General features: G+C 37.2%; 1 protein-coding gene across 2 annotated transcripts in view; it reads left to right on the forward strand.

The window, feature by feature from the left end:
- Nucleotides 1-16,044, forward strand: part of LOC114645711 (potassium voltage-gated channel subfamily KQT member 1-like) — a 773,371-nt gene that overhangs the window by 263,037 nt on the left and 494,290 nt on the right. Inside the window, exons 12-13 of one of the 2 annotated variants that reach the window (XM_028793526.2) lie at nt 2,235-2,294; nt 4,802-4,925. In XM_028793526.2, coding sequence (XP_028649359.1) covers nt 2,235-2,294; nt 4,802-4,925 — 184 coding nt within the window. The remainder of the gene's footprint in view (nt 1-2,234; nt 2,295-4,801; nt 4,926-16,044) is intronic. The other variant, XM_028793527.2, reaches the window with a different exon arrangement.

Below are 16,044 nucleotides of genomic sequence, written 5' to 3' on the forward strand. Positions count from 1 at the left end.
GAGTTGTATTTGTTTATTAGTCTGATCATTACAAAATTATATGAATTAATTATTTTGTTAATAAACTGTAGGCTTGTTTTGTAAATAAATACAATCTATTTGCTAAACTAACCTACTGTATATCATTTTTAAAGTAGCTGTTCTGTTATCCATCTTTTCCCTTAATCCGTCATGGCCTCAGTCCTGACCCCTGATGGATAATCGAGGGAGAGAGAGAAGTGTATGTATAGATGACTGGACCTTGTAATGGACTATCTAATACCCTGTCCTGTGTTGTTTCCTGTTTTGCCTCTCCATGCTGCTGGTGTAGGCTTAGGCCTTTCATAACCTTGAAGTTGATTAAGTGAGTTTGAGAACATACAGTACATACATACCTAACGAGAGACACAAACAGATAACTGTACACAGTGGAACCTCGGTTTGCAAGTAACTTGGTTTACGAGTGTTTTGCAAGACAAGCTAAAATTTTTAATAAAATTTTGACTTGATAAACGAGCGAGGTCTTGCAATATGAACAGTATGTATACGCTTTGTCTGCTGAGCGTCATGTGATCACAGCTAAGCTGATGGTTCTTTTCTCTCTCTCTCTCACTCGCTGTGGGATTGTGGGCAATTGTCTCCTATTCTCCGTCAGAGTCGGCGTGCCTCACTCATATAGTCAACATCCGTACAAGTGTATACTGTTTACTTCAGCATTGTGACTGTGTGTGTATGTGTGCGCATGCGTGTGTGCGTCTTGCACCCCAAAACACAAAGCTGAGTCTCAGTACTTTAGCAACACCAGCTTTATTCAGCTTGAAACAGCAACAGCGCGGTTATTTATTGTAGCGGGATCTGCCACTCTCCTATACACAGGCACAGCAGTCAGGCAGGGTCGTGGCCAAGTAGTTTTGTGCCCTGCACATTTATAATGTTCCTTGTATCACCCATTGACGACAGGCGCTTATTACATGTCCGCGATCTTTTCAGATTAGCTTTTACGGCGAACTGCTACAGCACTGGGAGACTGCGATTGCTTTGGGACGCTCTTCCGCGTGTCGTCTCGTTGGGTGGAATCCCACAAGAGTTTAGAAACTCACTCACACCAGCCATGATTCTTTTCAAAGGTAAAGTGCAGGTTAATTTGTTTTATGTATTTTTACTTTATATTTTATATTAATCATTTTTATATGAATAGTTTTGGGTTGTGGAGCGAATCATCTGAGTTTCCATTGTTTCTTATGGGGAAATTCACTTTGATATACGAGTGCTTTGGACTGCGAGCACGTTTCCGGAATGAATTATGCTCGCAAACCGAGGTTCCACTGTATTAGAATTTTATGATGTTAGATTGTAATGTTTAAGACTTTGCGTTCTTCCATCCATTCAGTTTCTATCCTACCTATCCAGTTCAGTGTCAGGTGAGTGTTAGGCAGTCTTAGCATTGTTGTGAATGCTGAGTTAATTTTCAGTTCTAAACTCAAGCCTTGTGTGGCATGGTAAAAGCATTTTTAGCCTCATAGTTCTAGTTTTTTGGGTTTGACTTTCAGTCTGGGTGCTATATGTGTGTGATTTCCATATTCTTCCAGTTTGTTGTTTTAATTGGAAACTTAGATTGGCACTGTTTGAGTGAGTTTCTGCACATGTGTGAGTCTTCCCTGTGATGCACTGGCACCTTGTCCAGGATGGCTCCCCACCTTTGTGTCCAGTGTTGCTGAGAAATATACCAGTCCCTTGTGATCATAAACTGCATAAGTGCCTTAGAACATGGATAAGTAGAATTTGAATTTTTTTTTCATTCTTATACAAAAATCAGTATTACAAGTTGGGATAGACTAAAACAGCAAGCAAGTCTGAAAAATAAGAAAATTACAATCTGTGCAAACCAGGCACCAGGCCAAGTTCCTAGATAATCACCAACTGTGACATCCTAGCAAAGGGTATGATATAGTTACTGGGTGATTCTAATTTTCCCTTCTATGAATGAATATGAGCGAGAGGCCTGTGATGGGCTGGCACCCCAAAATGGTTTAAGACCGACCTATTACCCCGTGTTGCTGAGACAGGCTCAGGACCCCCACAACCCTGAAGTGAAGAAGTAGCTTAAATATTTGGATAAAGCAGAACAAAGCCGCGTTGCCAAATCTCGGCTTACCCTTCCCTGGTTTCAGTAACTGTACAGGTGCATGATGTTCTTACCTGTGTGCCATTGTGGCTTCTCTTTCACTGTCTTGTCTGTTTTGCTGGTGATGCAGGCCGTCAGCAGTCCTGGACATCCGTAGCTTCATTTCAGTTCTGCAGCTCGCCCTCTCCAGGTAACCTTCCTGTCCTTCACTTTCTTTTTAACATCTCTCTGCTATCTGATTATCTTCTGGTGGTGTTCATAACATTTTATTTATTTGACTTACAGGTTTGACTTCAGATTGATTTGTGGCATTAACTGATTTTTCTGTTTGTCATTAATAACCCAAATGTGAGAATCACCTTTTTTTTGTTAATAAGAAAGTAATTGGAGAAAAAAAGTTCAATCTTAAAAATATGTAAAGTCTCTGAATGCGAGGATATCAAATGTTCAGTGGCACACTTGACCTAATATCCCCAAAATAATATGCGATGCCCTGAAATCCACCAGTTTAGTCGATGGCAGTACAAGGGTCATTTATGCTATACATGATTTCCATTAACCATTATGAGAGGAAGACAGAAACATTTAAATATAAATGATGAGTCTGGAATGCAGCAGCTTCTGGTGGAAAATACAGGCAGTCCCTGTGCTTTTGAAGGACATTTCAGACTATGGAAACAGTCAAAAAGTCAGAGATTTAAACAGTCAAAAAGTCAGGGGAGCATCCTTAGAAAACAGATTAATTTAATTTGAAACGTTTCTCATTTTTAGACCAGGTACCTGCAGGAAGGCAAATGGAATAGCCACTGAGCCAGTGATAGCAACCCACACTTGGGGGCAGAGCTGTAGCTCTTTTCGGGGCTGCTCAAGTGCACCCCCTAGTGATCAGTGCACCATTACTGCATTGTTAACATTTCTAAATGTAAAGGTTGTAATCAAAATAAATTGTGTCAGACATTTTATCAGCTTTAATAAGATTTTGCAACAGACAATATTTAAGATGAATTCAAATTGTTATTTTTAGGGAAAATAGAGAAATTATCCCACCATTTCTAAATTTAACCAATCCTATTCCAGTTATATTCTGATTTAATCAATCACATTCTAAATCATGTCAATAACTTAATTACCTGATTTAAATATGTCTTTAAATTATCTTATTTGAACATTTCTTTAACATTGTACTCTATTTTGGTTTTTTTTAGCCTTGTATTATTTATTAATAAAAGGGGTAAAAGTGGCCTTCTTGGAAAGTTGTTGTGTTTTCTATCCTATCTATCTATCTATCTATCTATCTATCTATCTATCTATCTATCTATCTATCTATCTATCTATCTATCTATCTATCTATCTATCTATCTATCTATCATATTTGTTTATGTCCCTACCTGATTATTTTGTCAAAACTGACTGTAAGTGTTCTCAGATGCACACACAGAGGAATGCTTGCAACACCTAAACAGGCTACAGTACAGTTTCATCCTTGTGTATTATTTGACAATTACATGCTATGGAAGTTAATGAATGCACAAAGATATCCTTTATAAAGAGCCTACAGAAATGAACTCCATGCTGAGAGCTGTGTGTTTACATCTGTTTTTACATTTAGAGTCTATACACATAGAGTCAGCCCATCTTTACATAGCACCTTTAGAAGGAGTTTTAAAAGTACAGTGCTACAGTACAATTGGAGGTTTATATATTATTTAATTGAGTACATAGCGGTGGCAAAATTGTTCCCATATAGTTTTGAAAATCTGAGTACAGGTATGTTAATAGATTGAAAAAAAACTCTATATGATACCTTTCCACAAGTAATATCATGCTTAGTTAGGAGCCTTTCAGCTGCATAGCTATTCTGTTTCTATAGTGCATATAAAATGTATGTAAATAAATAGTGTGGCATAGTGGTTAAGTCTTTGGACCTCAAAACCTAAGGTTGTGGGTGAAAATGTCGCTAATGACACTGTTTGACCATGAGGCAGTCACTTCATGTGCCTGTGCTTCATTTTGTAAAACAAAAGAAATATAATCAATTGTATTTCTGATGTTGTAAGTCTTCTTGGATAAAGGCATCAGTCAAATAATAAGTCATCATAATTTTTGTTGGCTTATATATTTGTCTGTCTATCTATGCATCTGTCTGGTTTGTCTATGATATAGTGCCTTTCTATCTGTCTCTCTATCCATCAGTCTTTTGAAATGAAGGATATTAAACATAGATGGAAATAGAGATAGATATGAAAGGTACTATATTAAGAACTATATTACAGACAAAAGAATAGAGATACATGAAACATTAGAATCTATCTGTCTGTCTTGTATAGTGACTATCTATCTATCTATCTATCTATCTATCTATCTATCTATCTATCTATCTATCTATCTATCTATCTATCTATCTATCTATCTATCTATCTATCTATCTATCTATCTATCTATCTATCTAATAGTTCTCAGTAGATTTATGTATTTATGTAGCTCTCTGTCTTTCTGCCTTTCTATTATTCATTTAGTGAATTAAAAAAAATGATATTAGCTGTGTGTCTGTACACCTGTTATATAGTGACTTTCACATCTATGTATCTCTTTGTCTGCTGTCTGTTTATCGAACTATATATACACCTATCTGTCTTGATGTGTTTGTTTATTTTTAATTTCTTGTTCTTTTCTCCTTGGAATTTTTCCTGCTCCAAGTTAAGAAGAATGCCGGATTCCTGGACATTCATCAGAGTGGAGCGATCCACCGAAGTAACAGCTTTGGAGACGACCTGGAGTTGGAGGGTGACAGCTCCCTGCCGCCCATCATGCACATCTCACAGTAAGATGAGATTTATAATACATGAATGTAATGCCATTTCAGTAAGTTGCTCTGAGAGTCACTTGCCTTCAGTACTTGCTGTATCACCGTTTCCAGCATCTTTTTAGTTGCTTAATTATAAGCTAGTTGTAATTTGGAGAAAGAATCCCCCCAGTGCCAAAACATCAAAACAGTCAATATATTTTATTATTTTTTTCTTTGTTCTTTGAAGTGTTATTTTCAAGGCTGTGCAAATGAAATGTGGCCCTCCAGAAGCACTTCAAAAAAAGGAGAGTTTTTGAAAACTAGGTTTTCTTTTTCCTTTTTTTTTTTTTTTTTTAAATGCTTACAACCCTCAGGGTAAAGATGACAAAAAAATCAAAATTGGCTACCTTCATACATCTGAGATTAAAAGCAATCATTTTTAGGGAATCTATCAAATAAAAACAATGAAGGCTTGCAATTCCTTAAATGACCTCATTTACTTGATAGTAAAATAGCACAAGGTTTTATTTTCTGAAAATTGATTGCAATGTGGAGAGTACTTTAATTTTACTCTTGCTGGCCTCGGTCAAAGTGGTCAGTCAGCAAGCTGGCGGGTTTTTCCCCATCCTGCTCTTTTCTGCTCTCCAGCTGTTTTTACTTATTAGTCTTCTGTTGTGTGTGTGCATTTTACATGGATGCCTCATTTAATTAGAGCTGTTTTCTTCATGTTGTGTTCTGATATGGAAGAACCCAACAAGAATACATTTCACTTTTACAAGAAATTAAGTCAAGGTGAGCCTTGTATGCACATTTTAAAAATGATTTCTCCTTTCTTACGAGTTACATCATTCAAGACTATAAACTGGGTCCCGTGATGCACTGGCACCCTTTGCAGAGCTGTTTACCACCATTTCAGAGAGGTCATATTCCACGTTATTATGTTTTACATAACTTACACCAAGAGAATCCTGTTATCGAAGAGTGGTGATGTGGTGCATGTTGCTTTAGTATTCAGACAAGAACTTCATTGCACTCTGTATATTTGAGAATAAAACTGGTTAAATTACATTACATTTTTATCATGGCAAATCCCAAGATTTCTGAAAGAGACAAATCCATTGTCTGCTTGCTTATTGTTACTAAACTCACAATAGCAATCAGCCCTCAATGCTTTTTTATATGCAAAATAAAAGAAATGAGTAAATGAAAAAAACAGATTATGGTATAGAATTAATCCACGATAAAATTGAATGAAGCTCTACCAGTTAATGATTTATTTGTATAAGCATATGCTGATTTGCTGTTCTTGAGCTGCTGTTCTTGAAAATATTATAGAAAGTGTAATACCTTTTGATGGTAAAGGCACAGAATTTTTAAATAGAGATTGAGAGATGAAACTTAAATCACAAAATGAGGATTGGCCAAAACCATGAATCTTTCTTTTCTTTCGTTGCAGCCAAATCACTAAACAAAGATGTTAAAATACCAATTCACAAATTCTAAAACCAAAATGACTAAACGTAATGGATATGTCACACTGGACCACCTTTCCAGCAATTTTCAGTCGTGACCTTAATTTACATAATTTTAGCAAGTCGGAGACGGGCATCAGTGTGCTCCAATAAAGGGCCATTTGTATAACATGACATACCCAGAGACTCAGTACAACTAGTCTGCAGCTCACATTGGCTTGATTTTGTCTTTAGCCATAGGGGCAGCTTGGTGGGCATGAGAGCTGACGACTAATGAATGGTTATCTGGAAGTACAATGCATAGAATGATGCAGTAAGGCATAAGGAACACGTGTTAAGAATCTTACAAACAGAAGAGAAGTTATCTGTCTTCTGTCTCTTGTTTTCATACCATGATAGGACGGAAAAAAGAAAAAAGAGCTGAAATTGCTTCTGAACTTATCCTACCTGCTGACCCTTCATATAGCACCAGCCTTATCAGGCATCCTTCTATTGGTTTTCACAAAAAGCGGAAAGCATGACCATGCTGAAAAGTTTGTATGCTGTCATTAAATTTGACATGCCCTGTGATTTTTAGCCATGTGAATTGACATGGTCTGGCAATGACAGTCAACAAGTCTGACATATCTAATAACTAAAAGTCATGTAATGTGACATTAGTTTAATACAGACACTTTTAAAGTTATTAGATTTCTATCCAATAATTGGGTGGTGCATCGCTCTTGAGTTTTATAACCTCTATTCTGTGACATCATGGGTTGTGACCTCTGGTTGTTCACTTGGTAGCATGGCTAGCAGCTGTGCACAAGCTAAGTCCAAAATGCCAGCACTTGCAAGAAACAAAATGGCATCAAAATAACACGTGAAGTATTTTTAACAATTTTAATGACTGGTTTTATCACAAAATAAATGAAATCAGTAGAAATTCATTCAAGTCCATAATATGAGGAGGTAGTTTTGATTTTAGGCTTTGATTCCAATACACACAGTAGTTGTGATTTGTAACAATTTTCTAGTAAATCATCTTAGAATGACTTTTGATCACCATTATAATACTGGCAGATACCACTACTGATGCTGTGTCTAGTGAAACAGAGCCCTAAGGTGACCACCTCCCCCGTAGAAGGTGCTTTCTGTGGTCCATGCTTCTGATGTGTTTCTTTTCGACAAGTGATTCGTGTTTAGAAAGAGACACATTCTGTGCAGCACTTCAATTATGAATTAGTGTGCTGTTTAAAGATTTACCTTGAGGGTGGTTACTTCAAGTTGTATATTTTGTGTGTTTTTCTGTTTACTACACTAGCAGCTGCTTGGATCACCAGTACAACTTAGTCAAAACTCTCTGGGGGACACTCACAAAAGGTACTTGTAGAGAAACACACACACACAAAAAGACTCTTATTTGGAAATGAATGGAAGAGGAAAGAGATTCTGTAAGCATTGCTCCGTAAGTCTAGACTGAACTAACATATCCTCCTTATTTACATTACAGCATAAACTCCTGTTCCTCTCGGTTGCATTATCTGCACATTTTTATTGTAAAGAGCAAACGCTATCAAGCTGCAGCTAAAAGGTGTTTGAACTGATTACTCGCATGTGGCTTTGCATGTTCCCTAAGTGATATAAAGCATGGGGTTAGAAAAGGAATTGCAGTTTATATATGGGCAGGAGATCAGTGCTATCGGGTATATAATAAGGAGCACACTGTAGTCTTCAAATAGGAAAGACGGAGCAGAATCCTAGCTTGTGCCATACCTAGCACATTTTCTTGGCAGTATTACATATGACAAAGAATTGGGGTTAAAGTCTGAAAAGCTGCTTTTCCTTCAGTGTATTTTAAGACTGATATGTAAATCTTTTAACATAAGTGTTACCTTTGGTAAGTCTGTTAAACTGTACAATAAATTGGTTCATTTCCAAGTCATTACTGTGTTTGGACTTGAACTAATATCTAGATGGAATATTCCTTTCAAATAATTGTATTCTTTCATAGAAGAATATTGATCATGATTTTATTTTTCATTTTCTTTTTATTGTTATTTTTCTTTGGCAATTTTACTTTATAATCCACACAGTATGACTTGGCCATCAGTTTGTTTAACTGAGTGATGTGGTATTAATACTAAGGCTGAAAAAGAGGGGATTGGATTTACTGCACTAAATACCTGTTGGGTAGTTATTGGGGTTTTTAATCATTTTACAATCACATTTGTTATTAAAAAAAACAAAAAAAACAAAACTGCAATTAGTTGTAGACCTTGTAGAACTTTTCACAGCACATCACTCTATACCATTTTCACATCACTTGAATTATAATATTATGTGTATGAAAGCCACCACAAGAGTATTTTATCTTTAATTTTTAACTACAGCATTATAAAATATTTCCGAAAAGCATACTGGATAGTCAACTAGTACATGTAATTACATTCTATTACTACTGTCATTTTTGAATATAACTTATTGTTATCACATTTTTGTTTACTAAATATTTCCATAACTGACTGTTGGATGAAGCAACCAAAAAATGTGAAAGTTTGCCTGAATGTTTCCTGTATTGTATTTTTAAAGCTGCATTCATTATATAAAATGTACCATTTTGATACATATGTTATTATTGATGCACACTTACCTTGCTACATTTATTGTTGGACCAGTTTTTAAGATGGATTTTTTTAGGCCTGGCCAAGAAATGAACTAAAGTCCCTAAAGTTACTTTATAGTAATATCCACAGTGTACATCCACCTAACCATAAACCCATCATCAGAGTAGGAGGTGAAAGGTATCTTGGCATTGGGCATAAGACAGGAACCAGTCTTGAACAAGGTGCCAGTCCATCACAGGGTACAATAACACATGCAAGTTCTTTCACACCAGACCAGTTTATAGTCACCAGTTAACCTACTATACAGACATGTCTGTATGAACAGAAACAGAAAAGCCCTTCACTGTTACTGGAGGCAGTGTGGAAATCAATGTTCATTAAAGGAAGCAGTAATTTAACACTTTTTGCAGAACACAAGGCCTGCTTCACCAAAACCAATGTGTGGGATGCTGTACAAAAGTAGTACAGATTCTGAAGAAGAGATTGGTAGGGGTATGCAAGGCAACTTAATGAACTGTGTTAGAAGTGGAGACATGATGGGTTATGATCAGTGAAACCTTCTGTGGGTGGGCCCACAATTTCAGACAGTTAGATTCAATGTCATATGATGAAGGAAATGGATTGGTTAAGCAGTGTGTCCTAGTGGCTAAGAAGTAGGACTGAAAGTCATGTGGTTGCTAGTCCGGTTCCTACCTACCTACCTACCTACCTACCTACCTACCTACCTACCTACTTACTTACTTACTTACTTACTTACTAACCTACCTACCTACTAACCTACTACTTCTTTTCACATCTGTCTGTTTCACTTACTGGTCTGTCTACCTGTTAGTTTCTGTCATTCATTTCTATATAGAACCTTTTCTGTCTTATAGTAACCTATTGATTAAGACATTGACTGTTACTATTATTAAATTTAAAGGGGTCAGTACCTTTGGGTGTTTAAGACTATTTTGGGAAATTTAGAATGAGCAGCTGCGATATTAGTGAACAACATGTCAGTAGTGATTTTCACAACTTCTTAAGGGAATTCAATTTTAGATGCATGTCATGAAAGGAAACTAAATAAAAATAATTAATGACTATATTGGTATTGTCAGGACTCATTTTGCAGACTGTTGATGGAATAAAACCAGATTTTCAGAGTAGTTTATGTGAGGAATTAAAAGGTGAGGTGACGAGTCATGATATAGATTTTCTCTGATGTAGTAAACTGTAAATAATAGTAATAGTAGTGATGGTATCATATGTAGCAGCAAATTTTTTGTAGCTGTGTAGTTAGACACTCAGATAGATAAATGGGAAATTCAGTATACTTTTGATAGAATTATGAGTTCTGTTTCTATCCCCGGGAGTATACATACATCAAGAACTTAAAAGGTATAACAATCTTTTATTGTGGAGGGTCAGGATATTTTAAATTCACTTGCTGTTCAATCTAGAAAGTACATCTAGAGAACACAAGATACTCTGACCTCAGTCTGAGAATAGTTAGTGCCTGCCAATTCAGATAAGCATATTGTAATGGTCTTTGGTGTTTTTATTGACTTTGGAAACCATGAACAATTTGATTGGTACATCAGTGGTGAAGAATTGGGGAATATAAATTGTTGATCTTGCTGATAAAATTCATTACTATGTGGGGCATACTGTTATAGGTCCAATAGATAAAATTTACAAAACTGATCACAAAGTTATATATTGTGTCTGTCTGCCTGTCTGCTTATCGTGTGCTAATTTTCAATTCCTCTTTCAAGCTAATTAAAAGGACAGGCTTAGTTATGAGATGTGTTCTGGACCCCCTGGATTTAGTAGTGAGGGAGAGAATGAAAACAAAACTGAGTGCCATTATGAACAATGCTGCACATTTTCACTCTGGCACACTGAGGACTTTCAGCCAATGAATCATTCAACAGCACTGTATCAAGAAACACTATGGGGACTCCTTTATACCAATACCAATTATTATGCACTAAGACTGTCAAGTCAGAAGTTTTCTCTTTTTTAGTAATTCTGGTGCAAGTTCAGACCATATTGTGTGTGTGTGTGTGTGTTTTATATATTTATGAATCAATTTATGTATGTATTTATTTATTAAAAAAAAAAAATTCTTTAAAAAAACAAATTTCCCATCAGGTGACAAATAAAGTCCAGTCCTGGCCAGTCCCAAAACACTGGAGCTAAAAAACATCTGTTACTTTTTTTCCTACTTTTAATAGAACATTCTCTTAACTGCTTAATCCAGTTCAGGGTCATGAGGGTCTGGAGCCTCCTGAACAGGGTGGCAGTTTATTGAAGCTCTCTCTCTCTCTGTGTCTCTCTGTCTGTCTGTCTCTCTCTCTCTCTCTCTCTCTCTTTCTCCTTTGATTTTTTAACACAGCTGTCATTTCTCTATGCAAACTGTAGATGTTTACTTAGTGATCTTTATTAGTGCTTTTCTAATGTTAAATTGTACCTGAGGTTGCAATGAAAAGGCCTCCCCGCTCTTTAAATAAGCTTGGTCCAGTAGCTGGCATCTGACCCAGTGATGATTCTTTGCATGCTTCATTTTTTTTCAAGTCTTTTTGAATGATGTTAGACTTTTGCAAGTTTTAATTAACATTCCTTCAGTCCTCCTCTATGCCCGCGTGTCACCATTCAGCTCCAGCTGTGGCTGCCCTTTGTTTTCGGTGATCCTCTACTTGTACCCCCCCACCTGATAAAGCTGAAATTTGCCTTCCTCCGGCTCCTTACTCTTCTTGCCTTTTGACTGCTTCATGTTGTAAAAACCGATGGAGCCAGCAGAATTGAAAGGCCAGAGCCCTCAGTTGAAACTAGAAGGCGGAGTGGAGATCATGGCAGGCATTTAAGTGACGCTGTAAAACATGCAGTAATTTTCAAAGAAAGCCAGCCCTCATTTTCCCTGGAGGGAGTCAGGCCTTCTCCAAACTTGTCTTTATCTAATTGTGCACACACTGGCTCCTTGAGAATCTCTGGACTCTGAAGGCCCATATAAGTCAAAAGAGGATAAATGTTAACAAATGAATGACAGCTATGCAAGCCAGCCTGCTACCGAAGTTAGTGTGTAATTGCGTGTGTTCTTTTTTTTTTATATATAAAGTGCAGCATCTTGATTGAATTTGAATCTGAGGCCATCTAAATGCAAGGGTAAATGTGACAAGCAAGTGTGTTTGTTTTAAAAAGGTTCTTTGTGGGGATGTAGGGGAATGAGGGTACTAGTGTCCTTATGTTGTACATATTTAATTGTATTTTGTTTATATGATCTACACCAAATCAAATTCAGTACAAATTTTATTAAACTTATTAAGAAGTTCTCCACTATTTTGGAGCACCCTTTTAGTTAAACTGTTTTAATAATTAATCACCACAGTAGTTAAACTTACTTCCTCCCTGCTCTAAGGATCTGCATCCCACTGACAGCTTGTGCACTGTATCATGATCTTGCACATGTCTCCATGACACTTCTTAAGGGACTCATGTTTAAAACACATCCATGTTTGGTCAAATATGGATTTGAAGCTGGCCCAAAGTGGATGAGAACCATCATTACATCGTTATACTGAGTATGGTCACAGGAAAGCTGGAGGGTATCCCACGATGCATAGGGTGCGAAGCAGGAAAAACCCCTGGTCAGGGCGCCAGTCCATCCACACACACACAGACATACACACATTTGGGCCAATTTAGCATCGCCAGTCCACGTATCCTGCATGTCTTTGGACTCTGGGAGGGAACCACTGGAGTGACAACTTTCATGAAATACATTGCCGTCCCACCAAGGACATGTTCTGGGCTTAAGCCTGATACAGTCTGCAGAGGCACTGCATTTTTACACCTGTAAATCGGGCAAAGTGGAATTTTATAAATGGATAGCAGTATATTCACTTCTTTATAACTTCTCAAAATATGATGGCATTGTTGTCCCAAACCTGTGCCCCACTCCACAATTCTTAGAGAGATACTATATATGACTTGAGTGCACCTGGAGAACAACTGAATAGTTGTATGTCAGTCCTTACTTCATGAAGATGTTGTACTGGGTTTCATTGGGTTGTACTAATTTTAGTGATAGCTTTGGAACAACTAGAGCATTGCCCTTAATGTTGGGGCAGTAAGAACAAACATACATTCGTGTCAGTCCTCATGTCATAAAAATGCTGTACTGGGTTTGAAACTTCAAGGTAAATGTTATGAAAAGGACCTGGGAATCATTGTGGACTCATCACTATCAACATCAAGACAGTGTACAGAAGTGATAAAGAAGGGTAACAGGGTGTTCAGTTATATATCACAATGTGTGGAGTGCAAGTCAAGGAAGGACAGGCTTAAGGCATGTACCATACTAGCGAGGCCTCATCTGGAGTACTGTGTACAGTTTTCCTCTCCATATTACAAAAAAGGCATACCAGCACTAGAGAAAGTCCAGAGTAACTAGGTTGCTTTTGGTACTAAGAGGTATGAGCTGTGAAGAGAGAGTGACAGAGCTGAACCTTTTCAATTTAGCCAAACAGATGTTAAGAGGTGAGACAGTTATGACAGGAATTAGTATAGTGCGTCACAGTGACTTAAAGGGAATTGCTGTTAAGTTGTATATACATTTTTCCCCAGAATTTTTAGACCCCCCTCATATATCTATTCTTTTTTCCACCCCAGACATTTTATTTGCTCATAACAGGGGTGTAGGAAGTCAGTTTGTGTACCTGGCAGTACTGAGCGTAAGGCAAGACCGAATCCAGGATGACCAATTAATCCATTGCAGAGCAGTCATATATCTTTAAAATGGAATGGGGATATCTATCTATCTATCTATCTATCTATCTATCTATCTATCTATCTATCTATCTATCTATCTATCTATCTATCTATCTATCTATCTATCTATCTATCTATCTATCTATCTATCTATCTATCTATCTATCTATATACAGTATAAATATATATAAAATTAGTCATTGGGGGACTATGCAAATTCCAGGCAGATTTGAATAGAGGATGCGAGTCAGCAGTACTAGCCCTCAGCCACTTTACTATACTCAAATGACGATTCTTGCTTGAAATAGCCCCTTTCTTTTTGTCTGTACTTCCATTTTCAAATTCATTCAAATGGTCCCTGGGTTTATAGTGCTAGTCCTTCCAGCCTACCATTTTCAAATGTTACAGAAGCACAATAGTTAATGTTGCTCCCACATGGATCCAGTATCCCGGGTTTGAAACCTGCACCCTGCTGTTGTGCAGTACATGTGGTGTTTTTACTTTGTTCTCATTGCTTTTCTTCTTGCTACTCTTATTTTTTTTTATGTCTCTAAAGACTTGCAGCTTAGACTGAATTGAAATTTTAAATTTTCCCAGTGAATGTGAGTAAGTGGTTGAGTGGACCCTGCAATGTACTGCTGTACTGTCTAGGGTTGGATACTCCTCTGTACCTGATGGTGCTGGGACAGGCTGTGACCTCTTGAACTAAGCAGGTTTATAATTATGCATTAACATTCCTCAAATCACTATTATTATTTTTAAATACAATTTCAGTGACATATTTTACTCATAATTGTTTTTTATCATTTTTTTGTATTAAAATTCTATAAAGCATTTTTTGTCTTAATATTACTGTGTCATAACATGTTCTCACACCTTGCCAGAAATCACTTCTCTTTACACATCATTGTACAGAGAGGCTGGCCATGCACCCATGTTGTTTTGTTTGAGCCAAAGGGAATTCTCTCCCCAGAAACAAGCAAGTAACCAAACTGTGAGGTTATTCCAATGGCACCAGCGGGACCCACTGCATCAACCTTTCCACTGTGGCTCAATATGAGAAATCCATGATCACAAATTTAGGTGTGAAAATGGATTCTACTTTAAAACTTGATAGCCATGTGAACGCAGTGGTAAAATCTTGCTTTTTCCAGTTGAGACAGCTGTCAAAAATCAAGCCAGTTTTGTCTAAATGCAACCTTGAAAGAGTGATACATGCTTTTATAACCTTTCGTCTAGATTACTGCAGTGCGCTTGTTTTTGGAATTAGCCAGGCCTCCACTGCTCACCTACAGCTGGTGCAAATGCCACTGTTCGATTTTTACGTGAAACAAACAAGCATGAGCACATTTCCCAAATTTTGGCATCCCTTCACTGGCTTCCAATTTGTTTTTGAATCCATTTTAAGATTCTTGTATTTGTTTTTAAATCTTTAACGGTTTTGCCCCATTTTATCTGTCAGAACTACTATATGTACCGTCTCGCTCTTGCAGGTTAGCAGACCAGATGCTTTTACTTGTTCCTAAGGCACAATGCAAACTTAGAGGTGATTCGGCTTTTTTAGTTGCAGCTCCAAAACTCTGGATCAATTTGCCATTGCACGTTAGGAAGGCTCCTTCACTTGCTGTCTTTAAATCTTATTTAAAAACACATTTTTACTCCCTGGCCTTTGACCCATTGTGAGATGTTGACTATCTATGTACTTATGAATTATGAGTTTCTCCAGCTCTTATGTGTTTCTGTTTCTTTTACCCTTTGGTTATTGTGTGTCTTATATGTTGGGTTTTACTGTACAGCACTTTGGTCAGCCTTGATGTTGTTTTTAAAATTCTTTATATATAAATAAATAAATAATCCATTACATAGCAGCAGACTCTTTCATTCTCGCTGCCTCCTCACTACACTTGACAATCTCAAAAGAGTCCATGAATTTCACCATTGAGAAATGGCTTAATGCCTTGTTCCCATACCTTAATACAGTGAGGCTGGCCATCAACCCAAAGGCCATGAGTCAGTAGTAGTGATGAGCAAACCCAGCTGAATTCACCTCACCTTGAGTTCACCAAAACCGTTTAGGAATTTTGGAGAACTCTGCTAAACTCATTGAAGCCAATGGGAAAAGAGAAGCTGAACTAGTTCTGAGTAGATTATAATGGTAAAGTCATCTTTTAAATGTTCCAGAGGGCAAGGAAAGTGTCTGCCAACTTTGCTCGACTGATGTAGTCAAACATGCAACCTGAACAGTGAGGCAGCAGTGCTAACCACTGCACCACCGTGCCTCTTAGCGATAAAATTATACTCCAAGTCTTTTATCTCTGTCTGCAT

The sequence above is a fragment of the Erpetoichthys calabaricus genome, chromosome 2 (genome assembly GCF_900747795.2).
Source record: "Erpetoichthys calabaricus chromosome 2, fErpCal1.3, whole genome shotgun sequence".
Taxonomy (NCBI): domain Eukaryota; kingdom Metazoa; phylum Chordata; class Cladistia; order Polypteriformes; family Polypteridae; genus Erpetoichthys; species Erpetoichthys calabaricus.